This window comes from Mixophyes fleayi, chromosome 4, assembly GCF_038048845.1.
Source record: "Mixophyes fleayi isolate aMixFle1 chromosome 4, aMixFle1.hap1, whole genome shotgun sequence".
NCBI classification, from domain to species: domain Eukaryota; kingdom Metazoa; phylum Chordata; class Amphibia; order Anura; family Limnodynastidae; genus Mixophyes; species Mixophyes fleayi.
This window is the reverse complement of record NC_134405.1, coordinates 322693271-322710559: the sequence shown is the minus strand read 5'-3', so window position 1 is coordinate 322710559 and position 17289 is coordinate 322693271. Positions and strand designations below refer to the sequence as shown.

General features: G+C 41.0%; 1 protein-coding gene across 1 annotated transcript in view; it reads left to right on the top strand.

Moving 5' to 3' along the window:
• Positions 1-12364, top strand: part of FERRY3 (FERRY endosomal RAB5 effector complex subunit 3) — a 41096-nt gene extending 28732 nt beyond the window's left edge. Inside the window, exons 12-14 of the mRNA XM_075210205.1 lie at positions 6213-6270; positions 7058-7125; positions 10681-12364. Coding sequence (XP_075066306.1) covers positions 6213-6270; positions 7058-7125; positions 10681-10773 — 219 coding nt within the window. The 3' untranslated portion in view covers positions 10774-12364. The remainder of the gene's footprint in view (positions 1-6212; positions 6271-7057; positions 7126-10680) is intronic.
• Positions 12365-17289: the final 4925 nt, after the last annotated feature.

Genomic DNA, 17289 nt, shown 5'->3' with positions numbered 1-17289 from the left:
ATGAATTATTCAATAAATTTTAATGTATATCAATAAAATTGAATTTTATTCAAATAAATACACTCATCCATTGTTCTGAGTGCCCCTCAGTCACTTGCTTTTCTCTTTTTTCTTTGACATATATTACATTTCAGGTGTATGGGTGCACCGTTCAGGATGTTGTTTATTATATTATAAACATCCTGTTTCTTGATAGGCTATAACATATCAGAGAGCCTATCAATAGACTTTGGTGTGAGACTTGCCTAGTGCGGATACTTTTTTCTCTCTTTACAAATCACTGAGTAGTACTCAGAACCGTAGGCGACGGCTGCACGTTAATAACTAAATGGCCATAACAAAAAAATGTGATTAAACTCATACTTATTTGTTGGCGTAATCTTCATTTTAATTAACTTGTAATAACGTGATAATCTCTCCCTTAATTGTTATCTGCTGCTGGTTCTCTCTTGTGGCTGCGCTGGGTATTTATACCACGTTAGGAGCAAACGTATCATTACAGGGTGTAATAAAATGGTTGTGTTTGTAGCAGCATATGGAGTGGTGGGTGCTATTTGATGCCTCGCACCCTTGTTTCATCACTCACACCACAATTTAAATCCTTTTTCCCTGCGAGCCAAAGGAGGAACAAAACAGAGTATTTGAAGAAGCCAAATGTGAAACCAGAGTGTTCAGTAAGGAACATGTGTAGGTGTTACACTCGCACGTAGCCTGGATAAAGAAAGAAAAAGTGAAACTCCGTGACCTAGACAAGGATGTCCCAATAGTTTATTGTCTTTTAATAGTAGGGTTTTGCCTGCCCTGATTTGGAACATCCAGAGTTCCAGGTATTAGGTTCCGGAACCTTCGTGATGCTCAATAGACGTTACATTTGAGGTTGCGGAAACGACCACATTGCTATTTGTGTGTGTGTGTGATCCAGGACCCAGCTGTGGAAGAACTGATGTGGTTTTGCCATTACCAATAACAAGGAGGAGTGAGGTTCACAGTCATACAGAGATCATACAACAAAACAGTAGATAGCGTTACAGGACAATGCAATAAACATAGCAATATATATCACAACAGCGCTACAAGTAGCCGGACTGAGGTGCAGGAAACTATAGCTAGACGCAGGAGAGGTAAGGGGATGATTCAGCAGACAGGATTAGAAGCACGAGGACAGGATATGTGGAGACCAAGGGCAAAGATATTGTGAATAATGCTGTTTGCACCCTTAAATGGTTTGTTTGTTTTGAGATGACTGTATATGTAGGCTTGTACAAGGCCTCTGGCTATTCTCACTACCTTGATTTTCTTATGTGAGAAAGAGAAGGGGGGCGGGGTGCCACAAAACGCGTCATTTTGGCCCCGCCCCTGCAACGCAATGACGCAGTCTTGACTTTCGAAGTGGGGGGGCAGAATGATACGATTCACAACAAAACGCGTAATGGAAGGATGTTAGAGCATGGCCTATGCTCCCCAGAGTTTGGGAGACCTACATGGAATTTGTAAGTCTCCCGGACATTGCGGGAGAGCGCACCGGAAAGGAAAGAACAATAGCTGGGCCGACGAGGCATAATGCAGAGAAAATGTTTGGTGGGATGAGCTGGGGGCACACCCATTGCCAATAACTGAGTTAGACAATGAAAGCAAATGTCTGGTTAGTATTAGTTGCTATACATTTATTGGTTAAATAATTACCATAGACTCAAATGTAAATGAGATTTAACTGTGGTAGTATAAACAGGGCCCGATTAAGAGTTCTGGCCGCCCTAGGCTATTTCAGCCGTAGCGCCCTCCAGCCACCTCACCTGCCACCTTTAACCACCTTACCTGCCCCTTTCAGCCACCTCACCTGCCCCCTTTAGCCACCTCACCTGCCCCCTTTAGCCACCTCACCTGCCCATCTGCCGCCATTCCCCCCGAGACATTAGAACGGACTTACCTGCTGTGGAGTCCTCTCTTCAGCACTGTGTATGACAGGCAGTCTGGCAGCGATCGCTGCTAGCTGCCTGTCAGTGTGGCCGCGGGCACTTCTTACTCTGGTCTTGTGAGATGTGAAAGTCCTGATCTCATGTGACCAGCATAAGAAGCGTCCACGGCCACACTGACAGACAGCTAGCAGCGATCGCTGCCAGACTGCCTGTCATGTGATAGTGACAGTCGGGACCGCTCCTTTAGACCAGGGGCGGTAAGGATGACTCCGGCTGCCACATTTAGAAAAACAAACAAACAAAAAAAAAACATCTCGGCGACGCTGCGCCCCCCTGGCTCCAGCGCCCCAGGCTGCAGCCTGGTCAGCCTATTGGCTGATCAGGCCCTGAGTATAAATGGTTACACCATAAAAATCTACTATCAAGCCAATTCTCTAAAATTGGAGTGGCCCTATTTTATTTAGTAAGTAGAGATCTACAAGACCTTATTCATGGTCCTTTATGGAAACCGTTACACAAGGTTAGGGTGCTTTAACGCCTAGTAACCAATCAGACGTCTGCTTTTATTTTCTAAGCTAAACTGATAAAACGACAGAACCTGATTAGTTGCTGAGTCACGGCACTTTTTCCTTGGCACCATGAAAGTCCCCCTGTTGTTTTTAGAATAGTAAATGTTTCCATACAGTATCCCTTTAACAACCAAAAAAAAAATCCTTATTAGATAATTAAAGACACAGTGCGCTATGAACTCGCTCACCTCAACCTATGACATGATCGTAACTCCGGTGCGGCAAAAGCAATAAAACTGTTCTTTTTAGGACATGGCTTGTTATCATTATCCAAAACACAGGGCTGAAACCACTGTCAGACGCCTACACCACTGTTGACAGCATGAAATGGAAGCATGTGTTCTGTGTAGGCAGATGAGTTACGATGATGCCCAACTTTTGGAAAAATATTGCTCCTGGAATTATGGTTCTCTTGGCATGGGGGTGTGTGTTCTCACAGAGGGTTTTGTTCTTTTAAAGACATATCACTTTTTATAAAGATATGTATACATTTGTGATATGGGGCTTCTAATCACTCCCCTATTATCTAAATATAATTAAAGTAAACAGATGGTCTTTTGGTCACAGTGCGGGGCTTTTGTTTTAATGCCACAGTATTTTATGAATAGACTGCTCAGAACTCTAGATATAGGGGGCCACTGCAGACGTTAAAGGGCCACAAAGAGTGAAAACTTTTTAAAGGGGACTCTTAACTTCAACATTGTCCACTCTATATTTGTGTTGGTTGCAGGACAGTAAATGTCAAAATCCTATCTGTTATTTTTCTCTCTGTTCTATGGGAGACAACGCAAATTCTCCTACACACAGCTCGTCTTCCTTATACTTCCTCCCAGACTCCTCCAGTGCAAACAGATGTCTAACAAGAAACTATGCTGTAGAATGAAGTGTGTGTGGGGTCATTTTAGCCAATCAGAGAGAAGGTCTTATCTGAACAACGGTGATGCTTCCAATGGCACCATGACTGAATGTCCAGAAACTTTTTCTGTACAAATCTTTATATAACTTATTTAAAAAGTGTAGGTGTGATCTTAACCTTAATATATGGTTCACTAAAGGGGTCACCACTATTAAATCATTATTTTCAGACCAATTTATGTTATCTTTCTCGCAACTACAGCATCAGTTCCATATAGTAATCCAGGACTTCTATAAATATCTACAGGTTCGCCACTGGTTGACTTTATTACGATCTCAATAGCTCTCCCTACAACAGCCCCCTTCACACCTTTATGCTAGACTACGACAGGGGCAAATAGGGCAACCATTTCTTTTTTGTACACATTCCCCAACTCTGGGAGTGAACCGGTGAAGCTCCCCTCTCAATGCGCCTGGGGAAGAGACCTTGGTTTAGTACTAGATGAGAATCAATGGGATCAAATCTTCCAAAATACATATCGAATGTCTAAGTTTTTGAAACACTCTAAGATGTTCTATAAATTAGTTTATAGACTCTACCTGACCCTTGATAGGCTCCATAAGATATGTCCAACACAATCTAAGGCTCGTTGGCGGAATTGTGGTGGGATGGGAGATATCATTTCTATCTCTGTTGATAACATGACCATAAATCCCACCCCACAAGCTCGCTGCCTAGGTGTAATCCTTGATTCACGCCTATCCTTTGTTCCCCACATTGACTCTATATCTAAATCATGTTACATACATCTAAAGAACATTTCCAGAATCCGCACATATCTCACACAAGACACTGCTAAAACCTTAATTCATGCACTAATCATCTCCCGCATTGACTATTGCAATTCCCTCCTTACTGGTCTTCCCAAAAACAGACTCAAACCCCTAAAATCTATTTTGCATACTGCGGCAAGACTGATTTTCCTCTGTTGAATCACTCTGTATGTCTCTACACTTGCTGCCTGTCTTCTACCGAATCCAATATAAAATACTTTTACTAACCTACAAGGCCATCAACAAAGCTGCACCAACATACATCTCCTCTCTTGTCTCAAAATATCTCCCAACTCGGCAACTCCGTTCTGCAAAAGATCTGCGTCTCTCATCCACCCTCATTACATCCTCCCATTCCCGGTTACAGGACTTTTTTCGGGCTGCACCCACTCTATGGAACTCTCTCCCTCGCACAATAAGACTCTCCTCTGGTCTACAAAATTTCAAGCGTTCTCTGAAAACCTACCTATTCAGACAAGCTTATAATATTCCTCAACCACCCTCTTAACCTCACTACCTTTAGCCTGTTACACAATTTCACACAAGACAACTACCCCCTAACCAACATTGTTGTGTGACAGGATCATTTAGCTTATGAGTCACCTTACCTTTGCAGTCTGGCTGAGCCAAGATGCAAAATGTATACTTAACCTCATGTGTCAATCTCCCATTGTCCCATAGATTGTAAGCTTGCGAGCAGGGCCTTCTCACCTCTTTGTCTGTTTTACCCAGTTTGTTTATTAGTTTATTATGTGTGTCCCCAATTGTAAAGCGCTACGGAATATGTTGGCGCTATATAAATAAATGATGATGATGATCATACACACGTTCTGGAGCTGCCCCATTGCCCATAGTCTGTAGACTGCAGTATAAGCTGTGCTAGCCCAGGTTACTAAGACTCCAATCCATTTTACTCCAAAGGTGGCACTTCTACAACTGTCAATTGTCCTATGGAGAGCGATATGTTGCTGGTCATATCACTATACCAACTAGGGCAGTGATTGCCCAAGTGTGGAAGACCCCTACCCTTCCCCCTGTTGCTAAGGTATTCTCTAAAACCCAATTAAGCTGTGACATGGAAACATTAGACATCCCATACTCCTCCTCTGCCTCTTCACCTCATATGATATGGTCCATATGGAACGATTATATAACCCAGCATCCCACCCCTCAAGATACTGTAAATGCACCAATGCCTTCCTCACAGTAATGCTTCAACATAAGTAAATGTGAAGATGACATGGATGATGCCATTGGACTATCAAAGTATACCATGTAAATGTTGGGACAATTTGTGTGTACTTCCATCTCACCCTTTCTAATCTCCCCCCCTCTTTCCTCAGTTTTTGGTTTGTTTTCTATTATACAATGTTAACTGAAAACTTCAATAAAAAAATATTATTGAAAAAGTGGAGGTGTTGCCCCTAGCAACCAATCAGATTCTAGCTATCACTTATCTACTACATCCTAGAAAATTACATCTAGAATCTGATTGGTTGCTATGGGCAACTCCATCTTTCTTTGCTAGAAGGTTTTAATAAACCTACCCCGGGGTTCAGGCAGACAGACGACATTTACACATATTAGTTTTGCGTTCTCTTGTGACGTATGTACCCGAGGAACACAGATCTGTGCATATAGGTATTGGATTGTTAACAACTGGGAAACCAGACAAAATTACACAGTCCTGTCTCCATGTACACACTGGATTAACATGTCTAACACTTGTCACAGAATAAACCGCTCATCCAAGCAAAAGCAATGCGACCTTTCTATCACTATGACGACAAATTGTGTATGCTCAACCTTCCTCTAAGCGGATTATATTCTCATGTAAAATGAATTATTCCATCGCCACCCGGCGGCACTTGTTGCAGTGTAAAGTGTCAGTTTGTTGGAGTTCACTGCATGTTGTTTATATGGTGACTTGAGTCCCTAAATGAAAAATCACACGTAGTCCGACGGGTGTGCTATATAAAACACAGCACCTACTACTAATAATGACGGCTTCCTGACTGCATTTGTTCTGTCTATTTAGGAAATGACTATACCATGGTGCCTGAAGAGAGCCGAGCTGGTGTTTAAGTGTGTCAAAGGTAGGAGAACTCTTGAACTTTAACGGTACAACTGCATCTCCCTCTCAACACGTCCCCAGCTCCCATTGTTCACTGTACAGTCACCGTCTGGCTGTTTTCTGTGCTCACAGCAAAGAGAAAAAAAATATCACTTTTTTTGGCTTTTAAAAAAATAAATAAAAATAAATTTAAAAAAGTTTTCTTAATCTGTTTCATTAAACTCTCCTTGGGAACAGGATTCCGGCAGCACCTTCGGCTCCTCCAGTTTCCCTGCAGACGCCTGTTGTGTTGTTTGTGTGTATTTGAGCTACGTACATACAGGTCACATGAGGTTGCCGTAATGTGTTAGTTTTAGTGAGCAATGTAGGTCTTTTACAGGCTCGTGTCACAGATGTACGCCTGTTACAATATACACGACTATAATCAGGGTGTCACAGATGTACGCCTGTTACAATATACACGACTATAATCAGGGTGTCACAGATGTACGCCTGTTACAATATACATGACTATAATCAGGGTGTCACAGATGTACGCCTGTTACAATATACACGACTATAATCAGGGTGTCACAGATGTACGCCTGTTACAATATACACGACTATAATCAGGGTGTAGCAGATGTACGCCTGTTACAATATACACGACTATAATCAGGGTGTCACAGATGTACGCCTGTTACAATATACATGACTATAATCAGGGTGTCACAGATGTACGCCTGTTACAATGTACACGACTATAATCAGGGTGTCACAGGTGCTGTTGCTGATCACGTCTGATTAGATTTTTTTTCTAATTTTTCTAGGTTTCATGATGGAAATGGTTTCCTGGGATGGAGGCGTTTCAAGGACAGTGCAGTTTCTTGTACCGCGGGTAAATTGAAACTGGCTATAAAATAATAATAATAATATAATAAGAGGTGTTGTATTATTGTGTGACATCGTGGTTATCAAATAGCATACACCTGTAAGATTGGTGTGTCACGTGGCAGGGGGAACACTGCATGACAGACAGCACAGTATTGAGTAAGATCATAAGAGCATCACACACAAAGTGGAGACAGACAATATCTACTAGGAACTAATGACATCCCTGAGGCACAGAGGCGGAGGGTCACCCAGATCTCACATAAACTTCCTCTGTCTTGGTGAAAGCCATGCATCTGCTATGGTGCCAGGGCATAGAGTAGATACTGGCACCAGAAGAACTATATGTCCTGTGCCACGTTATAGTGCTCTATGGTGCCAGTATCTACTCTGCTATGTCCTGTGCCACGTTATATTGCTCTGTGATGCCTTATCCTGCTCTGCTATGTCCTGTGCCACGTTATACTGCTCTGTGATGCCTTATCCTGCTCTGCTAGGTCCTGTGCCACGTTATACTGCTCTGTGATGCCTTATCCTGCTCTGCTATGTCCTGTGCCACGTTATACTGCTCTGTGATGCCTTATCCTGCTCTGCTATGTCCTGTGCCACGTTGTACTGCGTTATACTGCTCTGTGATGCCTTATCCTGCTCTGCTATGTCCTGTGCCACTTTATACTGCTCTATGGTGCCAGCATCTATTTTTCTATGTCCTGTGCCACGTTATACTGCTCTGTGATGCTTTATCCTGCTCTGCTATGTCCTGTGCCACGTTATACTGCTCTGTGGTGTCTTAGCCTGCTCTGCTATGTCCTGTGCCACGTTATACTGCTCTGTGGTGTCTTAGCCTGCTCTGCTATGTCCTGTGCCACGTTATACTGCTCTGTGGTGTCTTAGCCTGCTCTGCTAGGTCCTGTGCCACGTTATACTGCTCTGTGGTGTCTTAGCCTGCTCTGCTAGGTCCTGTGCCACATTATACTGCTCTGTGGTGTCTTAGCCTGCTCTGCTATGTCCTGTGCCACTGTATGCTACTATATGGTGCCACGCAAATATATTCTTTACCATTGCACGGTGTATACACTAAGGTGAGCTGCAGATAGTATAAAGCAGTCATCATCACCATTTATTTATATAGCGCCACTGATCCCGCAGCCCTGTACAGAGAACTCACTCACATCAGTCCCTGCCCCATTGGAGCTTACTGTATAAATTCCCTAACACACAGACTGACAGAGAGAGAGACTAGGGTAAATTTTTGATAGCAGCCAATTAACCTACAGTCGCCGGTCATTTTACAATAAAGAGCAAGTGTCTTAATGTGTCACGTCCCAGTTGCTGTCTGAGGACCGTGTAGAACTTTTAATACAATAAGTATTTGTTCGATTTCATGAAAACAATTTTCCCCTACCTACAAGTGTCAGGCGTTTGGCTGGGGGCTGCTGCTCATATCTGTTCCCAAAGCTCTCATTAACTGAGCAGGCGACGCTGTGACGAAGATGAAAAGGAAGCCTCGCTCTCTGAACGTGCCTTTATTTCTTTGTCTGGTGAGACCATCTATATTAACAGGAAGTGTCCTTTAGGGCAGTAACACAATGACATGTATTCTCACATCGCTGACCGTCTGCACATACAGGTTGACTCTGGTCTGGCAGGGAAATAAATAGGAGTTTTGTGTTACTAGCTTTTAACCCTTCTCTCGTATCTCAAGCAGACTCCCCACAATTATTACAAAAAGGCACCAACTTATTTAATATACCTGGGGTGTGGGAATAGGTTTCAAGCTAAAACATATATGTCCTTTATAAATTATAGCTGCATCGCTCCAAATATCAATGAAACACTGACATTGGGGTAGATTAATCAAATCTTCTTAAAAGGGAAGTGTGGTGTTGCCCATAGCAACCAATCAGATTCTAACTTTCAATTTATAGTATGTATTAGATAAAAGGCTGGAATCTGATTGGTTGCTATGGGCAACACCTTCACTTTTGCTTTTAAGAAGGTCTGATAAATCTACCCCATTGTGTGTATGACCACTTGTGAGTTGTTGTTTTTATAACTTGATATCGCCTGACAAGTAGAACATTTCTGAAAACGTCATAACCATGAACTGTGGGCTTTCATTTTCTAAACTGCACTAGGAAAAATCGCAGAATCTGATTGGTTGATATGGGCAACACCCCCTCTACCTGTGGAAACGTATTTATAAAGGTCACCCATAGTACCCTATGGAATGGATCAAACCAAGTCATTCTAAAATATAGGAGTAGATTTATCAAACCTTTTAAAAAAAAAAAAGTAAAGTGGAGGTGTTGCCCCTGGCAACCAATCAGATTCAAGCTATCATTCTAGATTGTCCTAGATAAATGATAGCTAGAATCTGACTGGTTGCTGTAGGGGGTAAAGAGTGTAAGTGTTTTCACAGGCCCTAAAGAAAGCTTCCTCTCATGAGACTAGGGGGTAAATTTATCAAGCTGCGGGTTTGAAAAAGTGTAGATGTTGCCTATAGCAACCAATCAGATTCTAGCTGTCATTTTGTAGAATGTACCTATTACATGATAGCTAGAATCTGATTGGTTGCTATAGACAACATCTCCACTTTTTAAACCCGCAGTTTGATAAATTTACCCCTACGAGAGTTATTACTCTGATTTGTTCATCTGTTGGGCTAGTGAGCCAGTTCTGGCATCTAGTTCATGTCAAGATTGTGAGCCAAAACACTGGACCGAAAGGACAACATTAAAACACTGAACATAGTGAAAGCGTTTCCTTGTATTGATCAATAAATCACTATTCTCAGACCCACTTGGGCTGCGTTCACCCTCTGGTGAATAACGAACAAAGCCTTAAAGTACCTTTCAAATAATATTATAGTTTCTTTCAATATTCGTTTTGATGGTCCTATTTTCTTAACTTCTGGCCTAAAACTTGATAACTCACTGTTCATAAAGGTATTTTAAACAAGAGACACTATGATATTTGATCCCCTGCTTAGTATACATGTGGAACACGTTACAAATTATATCACATCAAAGACTAAATTATATATTTATATATATATATTTATATATATATATAATACATACACACATATACATATATATATATATATATATATATATATATATATATATATATATATATATATATATATATATATATATATATATATATATGCAACTATCTACTGCGACTACCTGAACTGAGAGCCAAGATGGCTTTATTTAATAATATGAGTGACAGTCGCCATTTTAATTGCTCTTTGGAGGTAAATTGAAATATATCTCTCCTAGAACATTGGCCGAATCCAGTAATAATAATTCTTCCTTGGATGCAGGAACACAGCTTATTATTTAGAATGTATTACTACTACAAGAGAGGTCATACAAATTATATTTTAAGTTCAGACATGTGTGCTTGAGTTAAATCATTTCGGTGTGTTATGCAACAGGATATCCTCAGATAATTGTTTTCCATGTGGGAAGTATATGTCTTTTAGTAATATTTCCGTTATCTACATATTCATAAATATTTGTCCCTAACTCATATTACTTTATTTTTGCAGAACATCTCAGAAGAAATGTTTTACCAGCTGAGTAATATGCTTCCTCAGATCTTCAGAGTCTCCTCCACACTCACCTTAACGTCAAAACGATGAGACTACTGCGCAAATCTTCTATATCAACACATGGTGGTGGCAGTATAGCCAATATCTGTTCACAAGAATGCCGAAAATGAATTTACTAGGAGCTAGTGACATGACTAGAGTCTGCCACTTGTTCCTACGGCACATCCAAGTTATCATTAGGATATGCAAGTTTGTGATTAGCATACATAGGGTGTGAGACTTTGACAGCCTGCTATAATGAGCACTCCGAGAACGCAAGGGTGCAGGAATCTAATCCGTTGTAGTATCCAATGAAGAGTACTATTATACATTCCTTTAGATTGGGTCAGTGTTGCATTGCTGGTTTCTGTTTAAAAATACGTTTATTCCTTCTTTTACCCCTTATCGCTGAAAAAAACAAACTACAGCTCTAGAGATCAGTGGTAGTATGTGGCTGTCCATGTGTTTTGGGACTACAGGTTCCAGCATGCCATGGCAGTCTCTGGCTGGCAGTGCTTGCTGGAAGTTGTAGTTCCCCTACAGCTGTGGAGAACCGTCGGTTGCCTACCCTGCTGTAGATTCTCTGCCAGTTGCAGTGTGTTCCACATCCTAGTGGTCAGTTTTTTGGAAGTAACCTAAAGTGCATACACCTTTTTGATAAACACGTTGTTTCATTTGTATGTCCTGTTCAAAGTCTGGAAATGTTTATACATTGTGCATTTGGGATTCTAAGAAAACAAAGAATACATCTCATTGTCTTTTTCTATATAATCCTGCTCAGAATTATCACATTGGGGGTTATTTTCAGATCAAATGTGCAGTAACCTTATGGCAACCAATCAGCAATCACCTTTTATTGCTTTAGTGCAAGTAAGAAAATGAAAGCAAATGTCTGATTGGTTGATTTTGAAATACTTCAGATTTTAAATAAAAAAATTGAAAATGAGCTTATATGGACATGTTGATAAAACTGTTTGTTAAATTCCTATTTCTCTGTTAAAAGGGGTTCTCTGACCAAAATGCATCATTTACTAATTGGTGCACTGGGGCAGCTATGTCAAAAATATGTACTTACCTTGCCCGCCTCTACCTCCCCTCTTCACGGTAGTAAGCTTGTCATGGTGCATAGACTCCATGTTTTCTACACACATGCGCCTGCATAGCAATGTTACAGACGTGAATCTCACATGATGCGTGTCTGTGCATTCTACTCAAGGCAGCTGTAGCAGTCTGAAGCCGCCACAGATGATTCATTGTGAACAGGAGCCATGATGCTGGGGGGAGAAGGAGTGGGTAAGTGGGTAAGTAGCTGCCCCCCCCCCCCCCCCAAACGTACTAGGGGATAGATTTAAGAAACCTTCTAAAAGGGAAAAGTGGAGTCATTGCCCATAGCAACCAATCAGATTCTAGCTATCATTTCCTAGAATGTACTAGATAAATAATACCTTGAATCTGATTGGCTGTTATGGGCAACACCTCTACGTTTCCATTTTAGAAGGTTTTGATAAATCTACCCCTCTATGGTAATTTTTGTATTTTGGCTGGTGAACCCCTTTAATTCCCTAATTTTTTACAAGATGATTGACGGGGGCCAAAATCTGATTGAGAACTGTATGTTACTACATTAAATATATGCATAATATAGCGTCTCTTTGCGTATTGTTTGTTATTATCCTGTACGTGTGATGCAATGACGGAAAACCAATGTTGTTACAGATGATCAGACAATAACAATGGAAATCTCCCAAAATATGAGTATTTAAGGCTCTTTTTTCTTTTTTCTGTTTTTTTTTTTCTATCTCCATAATGATATTTTTGTTCTTTATTTTAGAAGATATATTTAGGGAAGTGAAATTGATATTTTCATAAATTTGTTTGCACTCTCTCAATCTTGGTCCTGTGACATGTGGGTAAATAAGAATTATGGGATACTAAAAAGGTCCTGCAAACCAGAGGCATTTATATCCAACTGTGATATATGGCTTTAGTGACCAGCGGCTGAATCAACTCCCCTGCAAAATATTTATAGATAGGATGTATGAGGCTATACCATGCTTTGTTTCGGGAGGAAATGATTTCATGAATGTGGAAGATAACTTGCAGAGGAGTTGATCACACATCGTTTCTACATAATTAGCACATATATTTTAACCTTGGGGTTTTATTTCCGCTTTAAAGTTTATCAAAACGTTCATTTTTTTTCAACATGTTATCAAATCACTATTTATTTTTTTTAAAATGTGTGTAAAATCGTTCTGACAGAAAAAAATATTCATCCTACATTTTTGGGGGATTAAATTCTATTAGTCTGTAAAATTGTGAACTATAACTGGAAAAGAAGCATATAACATAGTTTTCTGTGGAAAATTCAGTAATAATGTGCTCATAGTGTACAGAGACTACACTTCAGACATAAGTATAATGTAATGTAAGTATGCACAGTAGTGACTTATGACGAAACTTGGCGCATAGACAAGTGCTGTAGATGTGAATGCATTTTGAAATGCGTCTCCCCCCCCCCCCCCTCTGACCGGTCTGCGGCAAGCTGAGATCCACGGTGTGTTCTGGCTCCTTTCTATCATAGCCTTAGTATTACATTTGTGCTACAGTAGCTCTTCTGTGGGATTGGACCAGATGGGCTAGCCTTCGCTCCCCACGCGTCTCATTGAGCCTTGGGCACCCATGACCCTGTCGTCAGTTCAGACTGTCCTCCACTTTTGGTAGGTACTAACCACTTCGTACCAGGAACACCCCACAAGACCTGCCGTTTCGGAGGTGATCTGACCCAGGCATCTAGCCATCACAATTTGGCCTTTGTCAAAGTCACTCAGATCCTTACACTTGCCCATTTTTCCTGCTTCCAACACATCAACTTCAAGAACTGACTGTTCACTTGCTGCCTAATATATCCCACCCCTTGACAGGTGCCATTGTAACGAGATAATCATTGTTATTCACTTCACTTGTCAGTGGTTTTAATGTTGTGGCTTTTGTTAAGGAGAATTCACATCTTTCCAATGACCTCATCGTGTCTTAGAATTCACATAATATATAACGACCTTGCACAATATCTTATTTGCAATGAAGTGGCCAGGGATCCAGCGTCTGCCATTCACACGTAAATCTGAAGTACACATTCCCTGTAGTGGAAAAAAAGTGAAAGGATTATGGCAAAAAAATGTAAATTTCCCTGGCGTGTTTTGCTCTCCTGCTGATTTTACCCTGAGAAGACCCATTATTCCTTCTTCTTTTCAGGAGCCTCATTGTCTGCTGATCTGCACGGGAGACTCCTGATTGGTTCGCACTCTGTGTGCAACAGACTGGCCAAAATGTGACAGATCAAGTACATTACTCTAAGAAGTGAATGAGGAGTAAACCATAACTTTACATCACAATCCCAGAGATTTAACACTTTATTCTCTAACGTTCCAAAAAGCTCGTGATGATGAGCCTCAGAATGTGACATTATTCTGGATAAATAAAATCTAGTTGTATTTCAATTATTTTCAAATATTTTAATACCCCAATCCTTAAGATTGTTTTCCCCCTCATACAGGACAATGAGCAAAAAGCATATGGCATGGAGCAACATGGCATCAACAACATTTTAATTTGGTCACATTTGAATAAGGATTTAGCAATGGAAATACATTTATACCAAGCATAGGGCAGTAAAAAAGTTATTTTTAAATAATGTCCCATTTGGAAATGTCAGATCATTTGAATTATAACCGCAGCACTGAATATTGACGCTTAATCAAATCCTGCATATTTGAAGTGGGAGGGGCTAAGTCAACAAGTAGCCAATCATGAGCTTCTAAACATAAACAGCAGCACAGAGCAATGATGCCCCTTTAATCATATCTGCTTCCAATCACAAGGCTGCCGCTGGCTAATTGTTGTTTGGGTGTTGGCCCATTCTTGATACTCGTGTAGTTGTGTTTGGTGCAAAATACTTATATCGGTTGTGTTGCCCATTCTACCTATTGACTACACATGTACAACCTGTGATCTGCCTGCCAGCGGTACAGAACATTGCCTTATGGTGCTCTGACAGACTGAGCAGTTCAGTACATTGGGCAGGTGTACCTAAAAGCTGCCCTCTCAGTGTATCTAGATTACGTTTAGTGCATATTTTACTCAATATTGTATTAATGTTTTATTTGGAAAATAAAAATGTATTTATGGTTTCTTTAAAAAAAAAAGTTGTGTTTTGCTTTGTGTTCTTAAAATAAACATTTTTTTATAGTCATGTGTTCATTAACATAAGTAGAGGCAGAAAACATGGTGGTATAAAGTTATAGAATCTGAAGTACAAAAAGTACAACCCTAATGTCAAGATACATTAAGGCAGTGATAGGCAACCTGATATACTCCAGGGGCCACATGGGTGGCCCTCTAACCTTTAAAAGGGCCGAACATTACCCTTAATCTCAGTTATAAGTTATAACAATACATTTAATCAGAGAAAGAGACACCTATCTGTAATAACATATCAGCAGGTATAATAAATAACACATCTGACAAAACAGGAAGGAGCTGGGGGCCGCAGACGAGGGCTCGGAGGGCCACAGACGAGGGCTCGGAGGGCCGCCTGTTGTCCATCACTGCAAAATTTCCAGTTTATTTTTCCTCCTAGACCTGTGTGCTTTTATATTATAAATCATAGATGTACAACCAGTGGCCCGTGGGCAACATGGTGTCTACAAGGTAATTTTTGTATTCTGGGTACCCCTTCATCTCTCCCGTCCCACAATGCACCAGGTCCCACTGAGCTTGTGGGCGTGGGCACATTGACGTCAGACGGTCCGGCAACCAATCAGAATAAACTCTGATTTCCTGCCAGATTGCCACCACTGCAGAGCTTTGTCTTATGAGCGATACCTGATCAAAGACCTATCTCGCTGCCGCTGGGAGCCATCTTGTCCTCACTACAGGACAGGTAAGTACTAATAATAAACAGGTAGTGGGTCTCAGTCCAGGGCAGGAGAAATGGTCTAAGGGGAAGGACGGAGGGCAGATATGTGCTACAGGGTGGAGGAATGTCTTAGAGGTAAGGGAGTGACTAATGTATTAGAGTCAGGGGCTGTGGGACAAGGAAACATGGCCCCCAAACCGGTCCCAAAGTGGGCTACCTTCATTTTTTTTCCTTTAAAATGTTCCTAATAGGCTGCTAAGCTGAGTCTCGCCCCGGGCTAAAATATGCCAGACAGCCCCTGGTCACATGATGTGACCACACCCCTATTTGGCATGACCACGCCCCCTCTGGCTGTGCACAACCTTCTACCCCAGGGGAACTTTCAAAATGCCGAAAGGTACAATATAACTGCAATGAGATTTCCTCTATTCCTGTATTGAATTCTTCATATTTTACATTTTACTGCAGCCCCTTCAAATGAGCACAGTTTCCCACTATTACCTTTGAACCAAAAATGGTTTGTGCACCCCGTACTATATGGAGCGTGGATAGAGGTCATTTATTGAGCAAAGCATTTTACTGTTCATGTATCTATTGTGCGTGATGCTGCAGATATGTACATATGTGGAAATCAGTGTTGTTGGGAGGTTAGAGGTGCAGTTTACGTCAGAATAAGTTACATAACCAAAAATAAATGACTCCCAAAATGCAGACTAAGGCACATACTTCACATCAGTGTAATGTCGGATTCATCACCCACGTAAGATTTGTTATTTATGAAGCAAAATTATTCAAGAGATCCCGGTTAGGTCATGGGAATGTCTCTGAAATGATGAGGTTGATTGGTCAGTGGGCACAGATAGATATTTAGTTTTTTAGCATATGTAAGCATAGAGAAAATGTGCTGGAGGAATGACAGCAGAGTTTCATAGGCCTTAAAAATAGTTCCTGAGATAATACGGTTACGTGCATCTTCCCATGTAGTGTTTTCTGTATCCTTGTGAGCAGAATGGCAGCTGGGCGGCCATATTTAAAGGCTGATTTCCCATTCGCTATTATTAAAGTAACTATGTTTTGGCTCTTTTATTCCAGGAGACATGCAGGAAGTTGTGAGACATTTAAGGGTTAGGACAGTTTCCTTAATGTTTTATTCTACTTATTAGGATGTCTGAGGGACAAATGTGGAAAAAATATGAAGGTGCAACGCCGGTGCCATTAATTTCCACTTTGTGACTATTTCTGTGCATTTGTTTTGTGTTTATTAGCGGGTCCAGATGGAGAGAATGTGGGAAGATTCGGAACAACTTTATTTTGACACGTCAGCGATTGAGCTTCAGGCGTTACTTTCAATAGGACGTAATTTGCGTCATCCATCGCGTTTGATACAGGGAAACGCAATTAGTTGTGCACAAATACCGATGTCATTCAAACTTTCAAATGTACAAATAATAACGCGTAAAATAAAAATAATTTCCGTGTCCACTTACTCTCATATTTGAAACAAATATGAGGCTCAAACTATTTTAGAGGAGGAAAAAGGGGGAAAGTTGTCATTAAAGGGCTTGTCTCAGAGTAATAATAGACAGTGACGTTTTAGCATTTGCCGATGTGGGCAACACTGTAATCTCTGGTCTTGCCGTGGGCCTGGA